General features: G+C 35.3%; 2 protein-coding genes across 4 annotated transcripts; both read right to left on the bottom strand.

The window, feature by feature from the left end:
• Positions 1-39: 39 nt before the first annotated feature.
• On the bottom strand, positions 40-3479 carry LOC111809283 (probable E3 ubiquitin-protein ligase RHB1A). Its single transcript, XM_023695726.1, has 5 exons — positions 3006-3479; positions 1839-1990; positions 823-1258; positions 494-603; positions 40-384 (listed from the first exon to the last, which is right to left on the bottom strand). The coding sequence occupies exons 2-5, from the start codon at positions 1905-1907 to the stop codon at positions 355-357; spliced, it is 645 nt and encodes a 214-aa protein (XP_023551494.1). The 5' UTR covers positions 1908-1990; positions 3006-3479; the 3' UTR covers positions 40-354.
• Positions 3480-4887: 1408 nt separating this feature from the next.
• LOC111809200 (beta-adaptin-like protein B) lies at positions 4888-16661 on the bottom strand. 3 transcript variants are annotated; one of them, XM_023695588.1, is made up of 17 exons: positions 16301-16661; positions 15778-16135; positions 15505-15694; positions 11798-11995; positions 10866-10979; positions 10395-10645; positions 9391-9526; positions 9088-9267; positions 8846-8938; positions 8538-8749; positions 8379-8442; positions 8110-8289; positions 7513-7605; positions 6832-7232; positions 6358-6547; positions 6085-6288; positions 4888-5625 (listed from the first exon to the last, which is right to left on the bottom strand). In XM_023695588.1, exons 4-17 carry the CDS (start codon positions 11954-11956, stop codon positions 5326-5328), a joined length of 2577 nt encoding a protein of 858 aa, XP_023551356.1. In that variant the 5' UTR covers positions 11957-11995; positions 15505-15694; positions 15778-16135; positions 16301-16661; the 3' UTR covers positions 4888-5325. The 3 variants fall into 3 exon arrangements, 2 of the variants coding, with proteins under 2 accessions (XP_023551356.1, XP_023551355.1); XR_002817181.1 differs by lacking the exons at positions 15505-15694; positions 15778-16135 and having other exon boundaries at positions 4888-5148; positions 5251-5625; positions 16451-16661; XM_023695587.1 differs by lacking the exons at positions 15505-15694; positions 15778-16135 and having other exon boundaries at positions 16451-16661.
• Positions 16662-17562: the final 901 nt, after the last annotated feature.

Genomic DNA, 17562 nt, shown 5'->3' with positions numbered 1-17562 from the left:
TTTTAATTCCATTTATGACAAATCATAACTCCTGATAAATGGAACTAAAATGAAAAACCAAGCTCAGATATACTATATTGCACAAACTGTATTTACATCCCCCCCACCAAAAAGGAACAAAAACAAAACAAAAGAAAGAAAGAAGAATCATTCTCCCAATTTTTCCCCCCATTCTATGTTCAGACGACAAATTCACAAAGAAAAGAGTGCAACAGGAATGAAGAAATCACTCATTATGGAAAAAGAAGAAAAGAGAACGAACTAAAAGAAACAAACCTGAAGCTTGCAGCTGGATGCAAAATCACGGGAACTTTATAAACCTATACTTTCAACTTTACTTTCAATGTCTTGTCACTAATCAATTGGAGGGCTAAAAACCATTTCCTGTATGTCAGAGGCAGATGATTAGGACATAAAGAAAGGTAATCTTGGTGGGTTACACGCAAATGAGTGGGGTGACAGATGATAAAAAGCATAAACTGCTGAAACAGACCTGATCGCACACAGGACATATATCACTTCTTTCCATCCATTCCAAAATGCATGCAAGATGAAAATGATGCTCGCATTTTGTTGTAAGTTTTGGATTCTCTCCGTCATATTCTGCATAAGACAATAGAAAATGATGACTAGGTGACTTGTTAGTCCAAGTAATTCAAATGAAATGGTACTGTGCAGTTGTCGAGAAAGCAACGATGTTGTGACTTGTTAGTTCAAGCAACTAAAATGTCGAACGATGGCAATAGACATATAAGGTTAGAAAAATTCCATGGTTTGGTGGGTTGGTATAGGTAGCTAAACAAAGTTTTGGCAAAACTTCACCTTCCAAACAGATGGGACAAACATCCTCCTCTTCAATTGGTAAGACCACAGATTTCACACCCTTTGAAAGTTCGATTTCAGATTCCTTTAATGTGTCCACTTCAAAATCTGTATGCTTCTTGCAGTCTGACTCATCGCCGATGCCTTCACATTTGGCTGAAGTTTCCCGAGTGTTTATGCATGTTGTTTCTTGAATTGTATCGGAATTGGTAGTCTGAGCTGCAGCGTCATTCTTATTGCTGCAGATTTCTTGAGCCACAGGTGGAGTATGTGGATGTGTTAAAACAACATCATATGGCATAGGCAATGGAGGCGATCTATACGTGTCTGGGATTGATGTATCCAGATTTGTATCGACTAAAAGCCCCATTGGAAATGCTGGGGGAGCACTAAGTGGAGATGACAGGGGAACATGCTCCTCCGATGCTCTTGGGTACTGCATCAAAAGTTCAAAACTTAGATTCAAGTAAATTGAGATTTTGAGCAAGGAAATTGACAATGGGAAGAAAATTCCTTCGCCCATCATGTTAGTTAGCAGTTAAGGATAAATCTCAACCACTTACGAGATCAAAGAATAGAAACTGTAGCCTATGTCACGTTTATAACTTAAATTTAAATCGGCAACTTGCATTATTTATTCAAGTGTAATACACAAGCATCTCCTAGAATCACAGCCAATCTAAGTTGATTCATGCTAAGGCAGAAGACTTCTATGGAAAACACAAAGATGCTGAATTATACCATAAAATGCAAAAAATTACTTATAAAAAGAAGCTTCATTCAAGAATTCACTCTCGCACTGCAATCAGTTCAGTTTTGTGCCTCAAATGATGCAAGTTACGTTAACTTACAGGTTATAACGGAATACCTACAGCTACATGCATCTAGACATGCTGCCAATGATAATAAAGAAACGAATGAATACCAGATGATGGCTGCATTGTCCTTGCTTACGATAATGAATTTGATTGATAAGAAGATGACAATAAACATCCAATGAAAAATTCAATACTGACATAATAGTAGCCTGGTGCAATATTTGATTCTGTTTCTTTCGAAGAACAGCAGCAGCAGCAACCTCCCATTTCAGCTTACTTATCTACAACACACACCAACAAATCATCGCACTAGTAGCAATACGTCCTCAAAATTTTATGGACTGCCAACCCTGTTACAGAAAACATCCTAAATTAATTTAACTGCATAGTTCCCTCTGCACAATTTTCAGGAAAGACATGTCTAGTTTATGTAAAATCAAACACTCCATTAGGAGATATGAACAATGCACTGGTGTATTTGTCACAAAAGATGATTGATAATACGATGAGTGAATCATAGATTAACAAAGCTAGTAGTGATGAAATAATCATAAATTATGATAGGAGAAAGCAGTGACCAGAGTACACTGTAGCCTAGGTTATACTCAAGATTGGAGTTGAAAATCTCGCCAAGAGTTCGAACCTACACATAGGGCAAACACAAATGCTATTTTCCTTTCATACATAATTTATTTGTTTTGCGGAGAGGAGCAGGAATTTCATCAGACCACAATTGAAGCAAAGGGCAAAACAAGTCAAATAAGCAAGAACCTGCAGAAAAAAGCCATTTTCTGGCAACATATTCTGCTCTCATGAGCTAAAAAGAGGATTGTTATGATCTTGTAAGGCTTAATCATTTGAAATTAGTGACTGTAATTAGAGGACCCAAAATGAAACCAAAACAGGAACAAAATACTCCTGAAGAATCAGTATGACCAGAGTAGAGACAGATTCGTCTTCAATCATCCATTATGAATCTTACTCAGTCTGAATGAAACCACAAGAACATATTCACCTATCAATCTAAAAGAACAATGAAGGCAACTAAAGCAAAATAGACCAGAGTCAATGCAAACAAGAACTCAAGCGATACACGGCAACAGCAAAGTGACAAGAAGTGGAAAAATTCGGATTCTGGAGCAAAGGTCGATAGCGGTTGCAAACAAGTAAATCAAACAAATCATTCAAAACAATACAGCATCAGAGTAAACCTATAGAAACGAAAACGGAAAATCCAAAACCAGCTTAGCTCCAGAACCAGCCAAAAATCTCACGAATATACAACACGAGCTTCTGATCAAGCAGCGGTCATCAGAATCAAATTGAAAGCAAAAGAGATATATATTCAAGAAACTGGAATCTTACCGGTTAACAGCCGAAATCAATCGATTCGTAAAACGCGATTGAGAATTCAATTCGAATGGAAGAAAAAGAAATCACAGCGATGTGGACTCCTTTCCAAAACGCTCTTCTTTCCGTTCAGGCTATGGCAGAGAAGCACAAAACGCTGAGAAAGCTTCTCTCTCTGCAGAGAGAGAGAATGTTTGGGATGGTTTCGTGCGCGAGGACGACTTTCCACTGAGTATAAAGGTCAGGAAGAATCAAAAAGTAAATCCAAAAAAACGATATATAAATTAACAACAACAGTCTTCCTCCCGATTTTCTGCTTGGATGAAAGGAAAATGAACAATTTTCCTCTAGGTTTCGGCCGCCACCGCTGCCAGAGATAGACGGAGCCGCCGTGGAGTCGCCTGAAAGTCTAAACTTTCAACGCCGCCGCAGGAGGACTGAAAATTCGGCTCACATATCAAAACGGAATGAACTGATATCAATTTTATTTCATATCTTGTAGAAAACGTGTTTGGTTTAGGTTTATTCAGTTGGATTATTAATTATCTATATAAATTTATTTATTTTGTTGAAATTATTTTATTTTATTTTTAAAAAATTAAATTAAAGATATCAATATTAAAATGAATTATTCGTCTTTGATTTTGTTTGTTTTAATGAATTTAGATATGTTTGGTTTGACTATAAATAATTAATTTGGTGAATTTTCTCCCAAATAATAATATATTTTCTTTATTTTTTAAAAAAATTATATTTAATTAGTTTAAGTTAATTTTAATTTTGAAGTTTTAGCTTCCTCTATTTTGAATTTAAAAAAAAAAAAAGATTGTGATAATATCCTTGTTTTATTATTTAATTTTTTACATTTTAAAAACGATAAAATGCACTTAAAAAAAAAAATCTTGGATTTTAAAAGCTTTTAAAAATTTAAATAAAATAAATTTATTTTCTAAGATTATAAAATAAAAAACAAAAATAATAAAAAGGGATTGAGAATAAAAGATATATTTTTAGTGTATTTAGATTAAACCACATATTTAGTAGATAATTATAACAATATTTATTTTATTGTATATAAATATATTAACATATTTTAAATAACTTTTTAATTAAAATTAAAATTCTAAACCGGCTACCACAATACGTCGCTATATTATTTTAATAAAATTTTTATTTTCATCTTTACTATTATTATTATTATTTATTGTAATATAATGCCCCTTTTCATTCCTAATTGGGAAATTTATTTAAAAAATCNAAAAAAAAAAAAAAAAAAAAAAAAAAAGAGTATATATATATATATTCACTTTATCTGAAAACATGTTTGATTTTGCAGAAAAAAAAAAATCTTAGGCTTACTAAAAAATTGACTTAGGCCAAGTACCAAGTAAAAGAAAGGCAGACACTATCGTGTTTAATCTCTATTATACTATTAACAATTGTGGGATAGTATATATACTGAAAGCCTCTACGATAAGCACCGAGTGAAAGAGTGGGACCCTGTATACTGAAAGTCTACGATAAGAGTGAAAGAATAGTTCAATCAGGGAATCACGAATCAAAGATTCGAGACCGAGTGAAAGAAGGGACAAAAGTTTACATGAGAGTAAATGAATTAAAAACACAAAAATGGATCATGAACCTTGAAAGAGCTTTGTATTTGCGACACGAGACACGAGTAAAGAGAGTGTACCCAAGTATGGCAAAGCTTAAAATGCATGGGTCAATGGTGCCTAATTAATGATAACAAAATCTAGAAATTTTGGATCTTCATCATTCCTCTCATCATCATAATTATCACAAGGGCATCAAATTTGAATTTGTAAGGTAGATTAGTACATTATAAATAAATGCCAACAATATACCATATTCCTTAGCTTTCACTTCAAGTAATGCATAGTCTTAATGAAGTTATATATATATATATAAGAATACTCGAGTTCGGTACAATTATGAATGACCAAAAATACGCACGAGTTGTATTTACAATTTCTTACAAATAAAGAGCGAAAAGCAAAAGAAAACGAGAAGTTAAATCAAAATTGTTACCAAACGGCTCCTGAACGACAATATTTTTCATCGTTCACGAAATAACATCCAAAATCTCTCTTCAACTTCCAAAATTTGCAGCAACAAGTTCACAAAACTCTTGATGAATCTGGGGAAAAATAATGAGGGAATCAACGGTCTAAGGCAAAGCTTGAACCCAATGGAAGTTCAAGAGGGAAAAGTAGATATAAAAGAGGCAAGGCAGACATACCCAGCAGCATGAATTTACTGATACTAACAAAAAATCAGGGGTAGGAAAAGAAGAACAAGTAAAGCAGAGCTTAAATCATTCCTTGAGAAGGGTCTCCAAGGCATCAAAAAGGAGTGGTGCCATGTCAATGTTCGGGGTTTTGATGGCGCATTTCAGTCCCGGGGTTCCGATAAGCGCAGTCAATTCGATCAAGAAAGGGATTCCTCTGGGAATTTTGGTAGAGAAATAGAAAACGTCTTGGTTTGTGTGTTTCCTTTTAGCAATGAAGAACATGTTTGTAGCAGCCAGTCGTTCCAGAACAGCCTCCATATTGGTTAGAACAATGGCAGGGAAATCCTTGGAAACTTCATTTGAATCTGGGAGGGACCTCCAAGTCTACAATGGAGAGATGATAAATGCCACAATTAAGACCGAATACCCAATGAACGATTTGTCCAATTAGACGAAAAAGTAATCTAAAACTACGTTTCCTCCAACTCCATCATCAGATCATAATTTCAATAATTTGTCCACTTTACTACGGGTTGATTTGGCCAATGATCTCGAAACAATGAGAGTTCGTTATAAATGTCATTTCTACTAAAATGAGAATTTGTAAAAAAAAAGAGATGAAAATTCAGGCACCCCAAATTGTAAATCCACAGTTTGTTCGACACCATTACTTGGTCGTCCCTCCTAAGTGTGCATTCTACGTTAATAAACGGACTCGAGGAGTAAGCAAAACAAGAAATCAACATGATATTTATGATAAACAATGCAGCTGAAAACACTCATATTGCCACCAACAAAATAATAATGATAATAAATAAAGGAAATTGCAACCATCAATTTTACCTCAAGAAAGTTTGCACGTTCCATCCTCCCGTCATCGGTGAAGAAAACGTGCATTGAGATTTTATCATTGAAGTACCACACTGGCTGCTGATTGTTCTTCACGGCTACCTGCAAAAGTGAACTTGGGGGACCTTGAGACATATTTTGGAACACTACCATAGGCAGGAGAGTACTAACAATTGACCCAGGCTGCATCGATGGAACCTATGAATAGTAACACAAGAAGTTAGTTTCATCCGTGGACAATCGACTCCATACAATATGCAAATCTACCTGCAAGGGTCCTGCAGGGGCGAGGCCAAAGGTATTCTTGTTAAACTGGATCATGAATCCATCCAATGTAATCTGTGTATTGTTCTCGAACAATAAACTGTAAAATACTTGACCGTCCAATCGTGTGAGCTGGGCACTAATTTGTAAGCCTTGACCAGCTGATGCTGGTAGCAGGATAGGCAATGGAGGGCTGCAAGCCAGAATTACAAAAGCTCATTAAGGGTAATGCATTTTTCATACACACCCATACACTTTTTTCTTTCTTTAATAAAAGTCATATTCATAAACTTATTCCCATGAAAATGTTCATCACTGTGATCAGAAACCTTCGAAGGGCCTTACTTTACCATCAAACAATATTTGTTCAGTTGCAGTATTTCAGACACTACTTAAGATTCTTAGGCCAAAAAGTTAATGCAAGCTACCCATGATTTAATCGCATACCCACAGATAAGAAAGTATCAATTCACTCACTCAGCAGAAGCAGCAGGCTGATCAAAAGGGACAATAGCATTATTATCCAATCCAATCAGGTCACCAAGTAAATCCGGAACTGAAACTGGAGGTGGAGGAGCAACTAAGCCAAGGGCCAGTCTCTTTGGTACTGAATTAGGTGCATCTGAGGTAGTTGGAGGCAATGCACCACCAGCGTGGGCAGGAGATTCTGAATACCCTGTGTCACTGCCTTCAGGAAAATCTTCTTCATCTGTTCTCTGAGCAATCTTCGTACGGGTAACAAATGCTTCAGGGGGCTTGTGATATACAGACGATAAAGTGGCAACATTGGCAAGGAGCTCATCTAGGAGCGAGGAATCAAGCAGATTTGAATCATCGCCAATCACAGGCTTCTCGGAAAGAACCACATCCTTCGCTGCCTGCAAAATAGAAACTACTGGATAAACTGAATTCATGTACCTAGCTATTGTATCACAAGTGAGGTGGGGTTGGTTGTTTGGATTCTAATAATTTTTTTTTTAAATAATATAATCATGACATGTACTCGGTTTCTCCCCGTCACATATGCTTGAGGATGAATCTTTAAAACAAAACCCATGGTTCTACCCAAAAGCCTATAGTTTATCCTCAAATAAATGGCCATACATTGGATGTTATAATCACAGTGAAGCTGAAAAAAATGATGTGCATAATGTAAACCTCTGGATCAGTTGATAGGAGCCGCCAATAGATATATGCACGGTCCCGCAGATCAGGATTGTCTGTCTCCACAGTAGCATTGTTCAAAACAACCTGTAAATTGACAGGAAGTAAATATTCATTGGGTTGATATCTAGAGACCATAAGTACAGGGCACTAGACGATTTCACAGTTCTACCATACTACGATTTTATCAGAGAGGCCATGGCCATTGTGCTCAGACTGACGATGATTACTAACAGAAATGATGAACACAAATAAACTCCATCGGTTTCTTACCCCCACCCCTACCCAAAGAAATATAAAAGACTAAAAATAAAAATAAAAGGTCCATCTTAATAAGAGTTTGTCAGTAACTATTTTGATATTTTTAGCATAAATCAGCTTTTATAATAATTAGCAACAGTAATTCTCTGATTTTTTCCGATTACAAACAGATTTTTCCATGTCAGTGCCTAAACACATGAAGAGAATTGCTGGAGGCAATAACTCCGTGATACATGGAAACTAAACTCATTTGCAATCGTAACAAGATGGCACAACCTGTATTTCACCAATGGATTTGGGAATTGAAAATTACGCTTGTAGAGAAAAGACCTGAATCATCTGCTGTGGTCCCTCAGTTGGCTTCTTAAGAAAAAGTTTGACAGTTGCAGTCAGCAATTGAAGCTGGACTTGTGCAGGTTCCTCGGGGAAATTCTCCAAGAAGCTTTCAAGAAGTTCATCTGCATTGTCAATTCTCTCCGCATACTCTCCAATAATCCAGATCATTGATGCCTTGAGCCAAGGGACAAACATATGATAAAAGTGTGACTTCAAGAGATGGAACCACTTGTGCTATTGATATAAAATTGCACCACTATTACCTTGGCTTCTGGCTCATCCAACGTATCTAAGCTTTCACAGAGTGTTGCAATGATGGACTCATAACTGTAAACAGAATAGAAATTCACATGAAGTCAGAATGATGAATTGATCATTCAACAGCGAAAGTCAAAGTTGAAGGAATGAAAAAAAATGCTTACGTGTTAGGATATCTCCTAAAAATATCCTTGATAATTATAATAGCCTCTTGAACCACGTGGTTGACTTTAATTTTGATCAGCTCGAGCAACACACTTATGCATCGTTCAGCAGCTCTCTCTAGCTTGATTGCACACCTACCAATGGCACGGACAGCTTTTCTTACAAAATCTACATCTACTTCAGTGGCATACTCCTTGAACTCCAGCAGAACCTATCAATATCATAATCAAAAGGGTGTCATTATAGAATGTTCTATAATATTTATAGACATACTGAGGAATAGATAATGCTGAGGAAGAAAGTGTACCTGGTCTATATTCCGTTCAGATGCAAGCTTAATCAAGATCTCTAACTTCTCCATCTTTACATAGATTGGATCGTTGTATTTACAGAAGAAAACCTACAAAATGGGAAGAAAGCAAAAAAGATAAAAGGGAGAGTAGCGGTAAGCTTCTTAGCAAACAGGATGTACTAATCTTCCAGTTAATTTTACATCCATCTTTACTAAAAATTACAAGCTAGCATCATGGTGGCAAAATTATCACCGACCTTAATTTCATGTGCAAGAATAGTAGGACGTTTCTGTACTATAAGGTTGATATTTCGCAGTGCAACATATTGTATCTCGGGTTCCGCCGAAAGCAAAGTAACAAGAGGAGGAGCCATCTTTTTGCAAAGATTTCGAACTACATCAGCGCTACTGATCAGTTCCATTTGTTGAAGAATCATCTATCAATAAGGAGAAAATAGAAAAAGAAAGATGAACAATATTAGCTAGTTGAAATAACTAAGACTTTCTCAAAATCACCACCATAGATATGGTGGAGAAAATCAATTACTTAACATATCCACCTTCACAGCTGACAGAACAACAGCACAGTTAGCATGTTGTAGCCGTGGAGTAACTCTCTCTATTATATTTTCTGCTTCACGACAATCCTCTGCTTTGAATCTAGAAAGTGCGTCCAGTATAAAAACTTGACCCCACCTGAAGAAAAAATCAGGGTACATAATTATTTTCAGGAAAAAAAAATTGAAGAAAAAAATACAGCAGAAAAGAATTTCAAGGGATGTCCTTCCCACAAAAACAAAGAAGCCATTATCATTCTGACTCCATGATGATAACATTAAGAACTACCATCCAGTTTATGTTTTGTGTGGAATTGGGATAGTTACACTAAGGTTGAGAACTGTGAGTTTGACTTTTCGAGAAGGGCAAAGTTTGGTGACATGCTAATTTTTTTCCTATTTTGGGGAGAGAGAGAAACAATAGATTTTTTTCAAGGCGTGGAAGGGTCGTATGACAAAGTTTGAGAGACAATGAGGTTCAATGTCTCCTGGCATTAGTCACTAGGTCTTTTTGTAATTATGATTTTCGTTTGATTTTGGTGGATTGGAGTCCCTTCTTGTAGGTTGTTGTTTTGGAACTCCCTTTTGTTGGGCTTGTTTTTTGTATGTCCTTGCATGTTCTTTCATTTTGCTCAATGAAAGCTGTTTCTTTAGAAAAAAAAAAAAAACAAGCATTAAGAACTATCAAGGGATGTTCTCCCTGCAAAAATGCAGAAGCAAGAATGATGATAACATTACTCCCCCAACATAGCCTCCATGACTAAATGTAGCACTAAAATACAGACACTCCGTGAAGTTTGTGGTGCACGTAGGGACTTAGATTACTTTCAATTGTGCAATTTATTGCATATTTTTAAAAGAGATCAATTTTCTTATATTTCATTAAGAAAGAATCAGCTGTAATAAATGAAAATTAACCACGAACAATTATCTTCTTATTTGACGTCTTCCACAGAGTATTAATAAAGAGTTTTACACAGTTTGAACAAAGCAAAGGCCGCACTTACTCAGTACACTCATTCAAAGCTGTGAGAAGTTTTGACAGTGTGTGACTTGTGATCTCAAAGATGGGTCTGCTACTATTCTCCTGTATCTCAGCAAGAGCAGCCACGGCATTTGCAACAACCATTGGATTGTTATCTGATATTAAGTCTTTGAGAGATTCCAAAAAACCTCTGTCCTCAACTAACTCAGCATTTATATCAAAAAGTTTGGCAACACAGATGGCAGCTGTCTTGCGGACATAAGGGTCATCATCCTGTCATAACATTAAAAAACCAAAAGATTAGATAATTGAGTCAAAATTCAGAACCCAATAAAAAAATCCTCACCTCCTAACCACAGGCATTTCAGTCCATTGAAAGAAACGAAAGAGAGAATTTGTAAACAAATCAAGCAATGACGATGCATTGAGAATCAGAAACAAATACTGAATTTAGATAGCAAAAAATATGAAAATGAGCCAAAAAAAAAACAACCTTAAGGCATCTCTGAAGAGGATCACACAAGTATTCTGTAATTTTATCCACACGAATGCATCCCATTGTCCTTACGGCCAACGCACGAATTAAAGGATTCGGATCTTGTGAATCCTGCACAAATATACATTAGTCAAATTGCTCCTAAAATTTTCAAACACAGAGTCAGATGCGTGATGTGTTTGACCTATTCGGTCTCATATTTTGAAAAATAAAATACAGTTAAAATTAATCGAGCAGATTAACTTCAACATTCATTCTTCTATGCAGACTGGGGTCCATTTATACGGAACTTTCATATGCCAGGTCTATATTCTAGAGCTTCTACAGCACACAAACAAAAGCTATCACAAAATTCAACTTCTGTGAGAGAGCAGGAGTTCTAAAAAAAAACGGACTAGATGCTTTCTCCCCTGGCTGTTGACAGCAAACGGTTTACAAACTCCATAAATGGAAATCAGAAAATCAGCAACTCAAAAGGTGATGATACAAATATATGGTAATTTCATAGGTATTGGGCACAAATATTACGAACTCCCCCCAAAAAATGAAAACAGTACGATAGGGGGAACCAGAAAAGATGAAGAACCTCCATCTCTCCTGGAGCAAAACTTTGCTTTCTGTCTTTCTTTTTCATATTTAGCAGGACCCTCAAGAATATTGCGTTTTTAAGAAAACCTTAAATAAAGTACCAAAATTAAGCAAATAAATAAATAGTACTCTATGTATGTGCTGTTCCATAAGTATTACATCACATATGGGGTGGAGATTTGAACATACAATCTTTTAAAGAAAATAGAAATGCCTTAACTTCTAAATTATACTCTTGTTGGCATGAGGGCATGGTAAATCACTTGACTTCCGTGTCTAAACCAGAAATAAAGATAATATAATTTGCCAAAAAGAAAAAATTAAGAAATTTCAGTACATACTTTAACAAATGTGTTCACTGCTAGAATGGCTAGATCAGGCTGGCTTTTGGCATAATTAATTAGATACAAGTAAACCAGCTTTTTAAGCTCCAAATTTTCAGTCTGCATGCAGTTTACCACGTCTGTGAAAAGTGACGATACATCCTTCCCAACCGTCATTGCAGCAATGACCTTTTTAACAGCATCTTTTCTTTTATCCTGCAAAATGTTTTAAAAGCTACTTCTGAAGAGATGCACAGTTAAAACTAAAAACAAACACCTTTTTTCTACTACCAAGACCTAATTCCAGAGGTATGAGACTTCACGCCAAAAGGAAGCATATCATATAGCAAGAGTTTGATTCAGAAACCCCTAAATCCAAAATTTGATACTCATGGTAAAAAACGAAAAATCATATGTCCTGACTACGGTTTAACTTCTAAGTATTAACCACACATACCATCAGTTCATTAGTTACTGAGAAAAAGTTATTGAGCATATTTGATCATAAAGAGCCCTATAGTTGGAAATGAGAGGTGAAGAAGCTATAACAAAAGGTCCAACCATAAACTGTTGGGAAAATACAAACATAAGCAGTACTCCCTACTGGATTCAAACATTTAAGTTTCCTCAGATTTCTTATCGTCATGGCCTGATTACAGTTGATCATCGACATCTAAACTACATGGAGACATATACCGAATTATTTTTTTAAACAAGAAACAACTTCTCACTGATAGAATGAAAAATATTAAAAGTTAACGGGGGTAAGAACTCTCAAAGGGTATGAAAAAGAACAATTAAAAACAGCAAAGAAAACCTTATAGAGATCACCATGAACAAGAACTTTTCATGTACCTAATTGACTCAATAATTGACTTTTGCTACCATTTTGAGACACTTGAAAAAACTAGGGAGAGCCTTCCAAATCTAGCATTATTGAGCTCTTGTTTGTATTGGAAAAGAATCTCAAACTTCTTTTGTAGATAATACTACTCTGCAAAGAACCACTCAATGATGAATCAATTTCAACTTCCCATCAAGTTGTGCAATCCAAGCTGAAAGTTTATCCAATAAAGCGGAACTTGACTCCACAAAGAAAGATTCGATAAGCAAGACAAAGGAATGCACCAGTGGACTATTTGAGGAGAGAAGACGCAGCCCCTAAAAGAATATATAGGTGAATGAATCATCAATAAACTACCATGGAGTTAGTGCAAAAACAAAAAAATCTTGAATGAAGACAACCGAAAGTCTTCTTGGAAAAGAAAACACCTTAAAAACTTTATACTTAATGTTTCATTCCTCTTCCATATTAATGCAACCTTGAACAAAGAGAATTTATTTGATAAACGAGGAGACTAAAAGCTTCATCGTCATGCATAATTCAAAACCGAGCCAACTTGAAACTTGGGCTCCATGGAGAATAAAATTCGAATTTGAACTTAATGCTGCTATACAAGACCTTTGCAATCTAGAATGAAGATAGCCGAAAGTCTTCTTGGAAAGGAAAATGTCTTATAGACTTAAAACTTAATGTTTCACTCCTCATGCCCTTTGCAACCTTGAACAAAAAGAATTATTTTATACAAGAGAAGAATAAAGGTTTCATCTTCACACAACTTAAAACTTCGGCTACTCGAAGAATAAAAGCCGAAGTTAATGTTGACACAATACTTCACAAAGACAACCTCAAACAATGAAAGGACAATTAAATATTGAAGAGACTTAAACTTCTCTTATAAACAAAGGTTAAAGGCAAAATCCTCGTGAGACATGGCCCCAAAATCAAAATTAATGTTGACACAACGCTTCACAATCCTCAAGTTGTGCCAATTAAGACAGCCTCAAATACTTCAAAATGCAATAAAACCGAAGCAAATAAAAACAAGCTTCAAAGGACAACTTCAATGACGGCAGAAAGGGCAACAAATGAAGAGGGCAACAAATGAAGAGATGCGTGCATGGAGGAAACTCGATAGACCACTGTATAAAAAGTTAAATTTCAAACTATGAGTCACTAATAAAACTCTTTCTTGTCAAAATCTCCAACTATGAGTCATAAACCAAATTCTCTGCAGATGTTTTTCCTATAACATCAATGACTCTTTGATATGCTTATGGAAGAACATAGCTGTAATGCCTCCTTACTGGCGAACCCGATTCACAATTGCTACTACTGACACTGATAAATTTTAAAAGAAAATGTTTATAGTTTAATATTAGTTAATAACATAGCCATGATTTACATATATTTACAATAAAATCACACAACTATAAACAAGTTCAAAATAGAGAAACATGGAGTTTTAACACAAAACAGACTTGGGTCTAGACAAAATCTCTAAAGCCTCCGGCTCGTCCACACAGTTGTATTGGTCACGCTGCATCTCGTATATCTTAAAAGAAAATTAAAAATAATTTTGGTGAGTAATTAATTTACTCAGTATGTAGTTAACTTGTAATTAACCAGTTGCATTAATGATCTTATTATTAACTTTAAAATTTCCAATTAACAGCCCATCTAGAGTTTTCGATTCGGGTCAGGTTCACGATCCAACCATCAATTCATTTCATAAGCTTGGATCACCTATTCCAGTGCCGACTCGAGTTCACTGCTCGTGTCGCCTCTTGCATTGCTACCAGTGAAGGGCATCCTTTCAAAGGTGAATATTTTTTGTTCCCAAAGAAGTTTTGGGGGTTTTAGGTGTTGATGCAGATCTCACGGTATAATGATTAACCTTTTCCTATTTATTCTCTACTTATGCTTATTATGAATTCTGAGCTGATGTGTAAGACACGTTTACAATCAAATACGACCTGTCTAGAGTTTTCTCTTTGGATCAGGTCCTCGATCCAACCATCCATTCATTTCATAAGCTTGGATCGCCTAACCTGATTCTGGCTCGAGTTCACTGCTTGTGTCGCCTCTCACGTAGCTAATAGTGATGGGCTTCCTTTCAAGGATGCGTGTTTTCTGTTCCGACAGAAGCTTTGGGGTTTTTAGGTGTCAATGCAGGTCTCACTTTTCCTATTTTTCTCTATTTATGCTTATTATGAATTCCAAGTTCGTAACACTCTCTCGGTCAAATACGTCCCATCTTCTAGATGCTCTGGCGGCCTGAAATAGCTCATAGCCTGACAGTCAGGAATACTCATGTCCTTAACTTAGAACTCAACGTGTCGGTCAGGGGGTTCAGTGGGATATAATAAACTAATGGGCAACATGCCCTCCCAACCTATCGTCCATTCAACTATAGGTGTAAGTGAGGTCTAATTACAACTAGAGTTCGCTTGACGAATCCTTAGTGGCTCCTACATTATACCATCATAAAAAGGGTATTTCTCGTGCATATCACATAATATGATAAGCTCATAAGCATACATTAGAGGCACAAAGCATACACGATAATCACGAATCCCTACCATGCTTGAACTCTACTCATGTGAACATATTTATCGATACTTAGGTCATGCAAATAACATTATTTCCACATCTATGTCCCTGATCACATGATCAACATGCTTAGCACATATAACAAGTTAACACTTGTTTAGAAGCCTCGATACACTACTTACTTGTGTCGCTAAATCCCTTTCTTACATAAAACATTACAAACTCGGCTATTACTCCTCAATCTTCACCAATTAAATCTATAGTTAATAACTTTTAGGGTCAATATGAATAGATCAACAGAAAAGACAAATAGAAGACGAACGAGACGAACCAGGATCCACCACGTGCCCACGTGCTCACTCCCTCGGCCACGTGTCTGCAGTTGTCTTCTTCTTGGCGCCCCTGCGCTTTTCTAGAACTTTTCCAAAACACCCATCATGTGCTTGAACTTGATTCTTTGGCTACGTTCATTATCTTTTATCAATTTCTTCTAAAAAAATGTAGATCTCATTCCCACGAATCTATTGAGACAAGTTTGAGCATGTCTTATGCATTGTATATTAAGATATTGACATTCAAAGCTACAGGTTTCACACAAACTTACCCTTTCATTTTGCTTCCCAACTTGGCTCGATGTCGCGCTTTTCCTCAAATTGAACTCACGAGGACATAGCCTTCAGCCTTCTGAACATCCCTCTTGCTTCAATCAGCCAAAAGAACGCGTAAAACTCCACAAATTCACACATAAGCTCACTCTTCACATGTGTTTTATTTTTCCTCTTTCCTTTCTGCGTTTGTTTTTCAAATCCCATTCCTTAACTCACTGTTTAGCCAAACCGTGGCTTTACATCCACTTAATCCTTCTCCTAAGCAAGATAGAAGACACACATTGCATTCCAAATCCGAAACACGTGGGTGTGCACTGCTTCTCCCTCCTTCGCTGGCGTTTCAGCCGTTTCCTTCTGTTTTTTTTTTTTAATTACAGAATATTACAATAACTCAAGGTATTCAGACACTAGCTTTGACAAAGAATATGTCAAACACCAAACCCAGCAGATCTTCGAGTCAACCATACAAGACGATGATTTCAAAAAAAAAAAAAAAAAAAAAAAAAAACAAAAAAGCACCTGAACTATCGATCAACTGAATTCATATAGATCACGGATCACAAACCGAAAAGCTAGACAAAATGCTGAACAACAAACACCCAGACATTGAATAAGCAATACAAATTTGAAGCAAAAACGGGGTACAGAGAAAGACAGATAGAGAAATGCCTTGTACTGAGAATTAAGCTCCTCTTTGAGCTCGGGGATTTCACCCTTTTTGGTGGTGGAAAAATACTTGGAGTTGTGCGCGCTCATCTTTGTCTGTGAGATCCCGAATTGTGAGAGTCGAGCAAATCAACCTGAAGAAGACGAAGAAATGGAAGGAATAACCGAACTTCGTCGACGAAAGAAACCGCTGTGCTTTCGACTTTCGTCTCGATTGCCACTAAAACTACAAATATTAATAATTATAAATTTATTTATTTTTAAATAGTTTTTTTTAAATACCTCATAAAAAGTATTTTTTAGAACCAATTTAAAAAATTTAAGGAAAAAAAAATTAAAATAAAAAAAAACACAATTAAATTATAAGATATATAATAGTCATTCTTAAAATATATATATAGATAGATAATTCAAAATATTATAAAATTTAATATTACATCATATTTTTCAATTCAATTTACATATTTTTAACCTATCGTAAAAAAAATAATAGGCACAAACGGAGACAGTTAATATAATTTCATCGTCCTCTCCTTTTTAACCTACAGTAAAAAAAATGTTCTCTCCTAATTATCTCGTGATTAAATTATTCGTCTGTATCTAAACTAGAGATGTCCATGGAACGAGATGGGGAGAAGATGGAAAATCTTTCCTATCACCGCCCCGTCGCCTATTGAATCTTCATCTTTGTAAATACACCTTAATTATTTATGCTAGAAACTCATGAGAACCAGATTCCTCGAGAAAATATTATAAAATATATTACTTTTAAATGAATTTTTTAATTAATAATTTTTTAAAATATATTTTCATTAAAAACATACAAAACCATAATCAATCTAAAAATTTAAAAATTAATATTAAATATCATGTAAAAAAATTATTTATTTATTTAGTAAGTAAATAAATAAATATAATAGATGGGTAAGTAAATAATTTAATATATAATAAGTAACTTTTAAAGATTTAAAATTTAAATATTATAGTATAGTGTTCGACATTAATATATATATATATATATATTATTTACTAAAAAAATAAGTAAATATATAATCGATTAGTTTTTGTTTTAATTTATTTTATTTTCTATTTTTTTCGGCTATTTTGCTTTCGTT

Source organism: Cucurbita pepo, chromosome LG13, assembly GCF_002806865.2.
Source record: "Cucurbita pepo subsp. pepo cultivar mu-cu-16 chromosome LG13, ASM280686v2, whole genome shotgun sequence".
Classification (NCBI taxonomy): Eukaryota; Viridiplantae; Streptophyta; class Magnoliopsida; order Cucurbitales; family Cucurbitaceae; genus Cucurbita; species Cucurbita pepo.
This window is presented reverse-complemented; position numbering and strand designations above follow the sequence as displayed.

Coding starts and splice junctions, on each gene's coding strand:
- LOC111809283 (XM_023695726.1), bottom strand. CDS start 1,907: ATGGGAGGTTGCTGCTGCTGCTGTTCTTCGAAAGAAACAGAATCAAAT. Junction 1,259..1,838: donor TTGCACCAGGCTACTATTAT/GTCAGTATTGAA, acceptor CTTTTGATGCAG/TACCCAAGAGCATCGGAGGA. Junction 604..822: donor TTGTCCCATCTGTTTGGAAG/GTGAAGTTTTGC, acceptor TGTCTTATGCAG/AATATGACGGAGAGAATCCA.
- LOC111809200 (XM_023695587.1), bottom strand. CDS start 16,537: ATGAGCGCGCACAACTCCAAGTATTTTTCCACCACCAAAAAGGGTGAA. Junction 8,939..9,087: donor TTCTTGCACATGAAATTAAG/GTCGGTGATAAT, acceptor CCCATTTTGTAG/GTTTTCTTCTGTAAATACAA. Junction 8,290..8,378: donor TGGATGAGCCAGAAGCCAAG/GTAATAGTGGTG, acceptor CCTTGGCTCAAG/GCATCAATGATCTGGATTAT.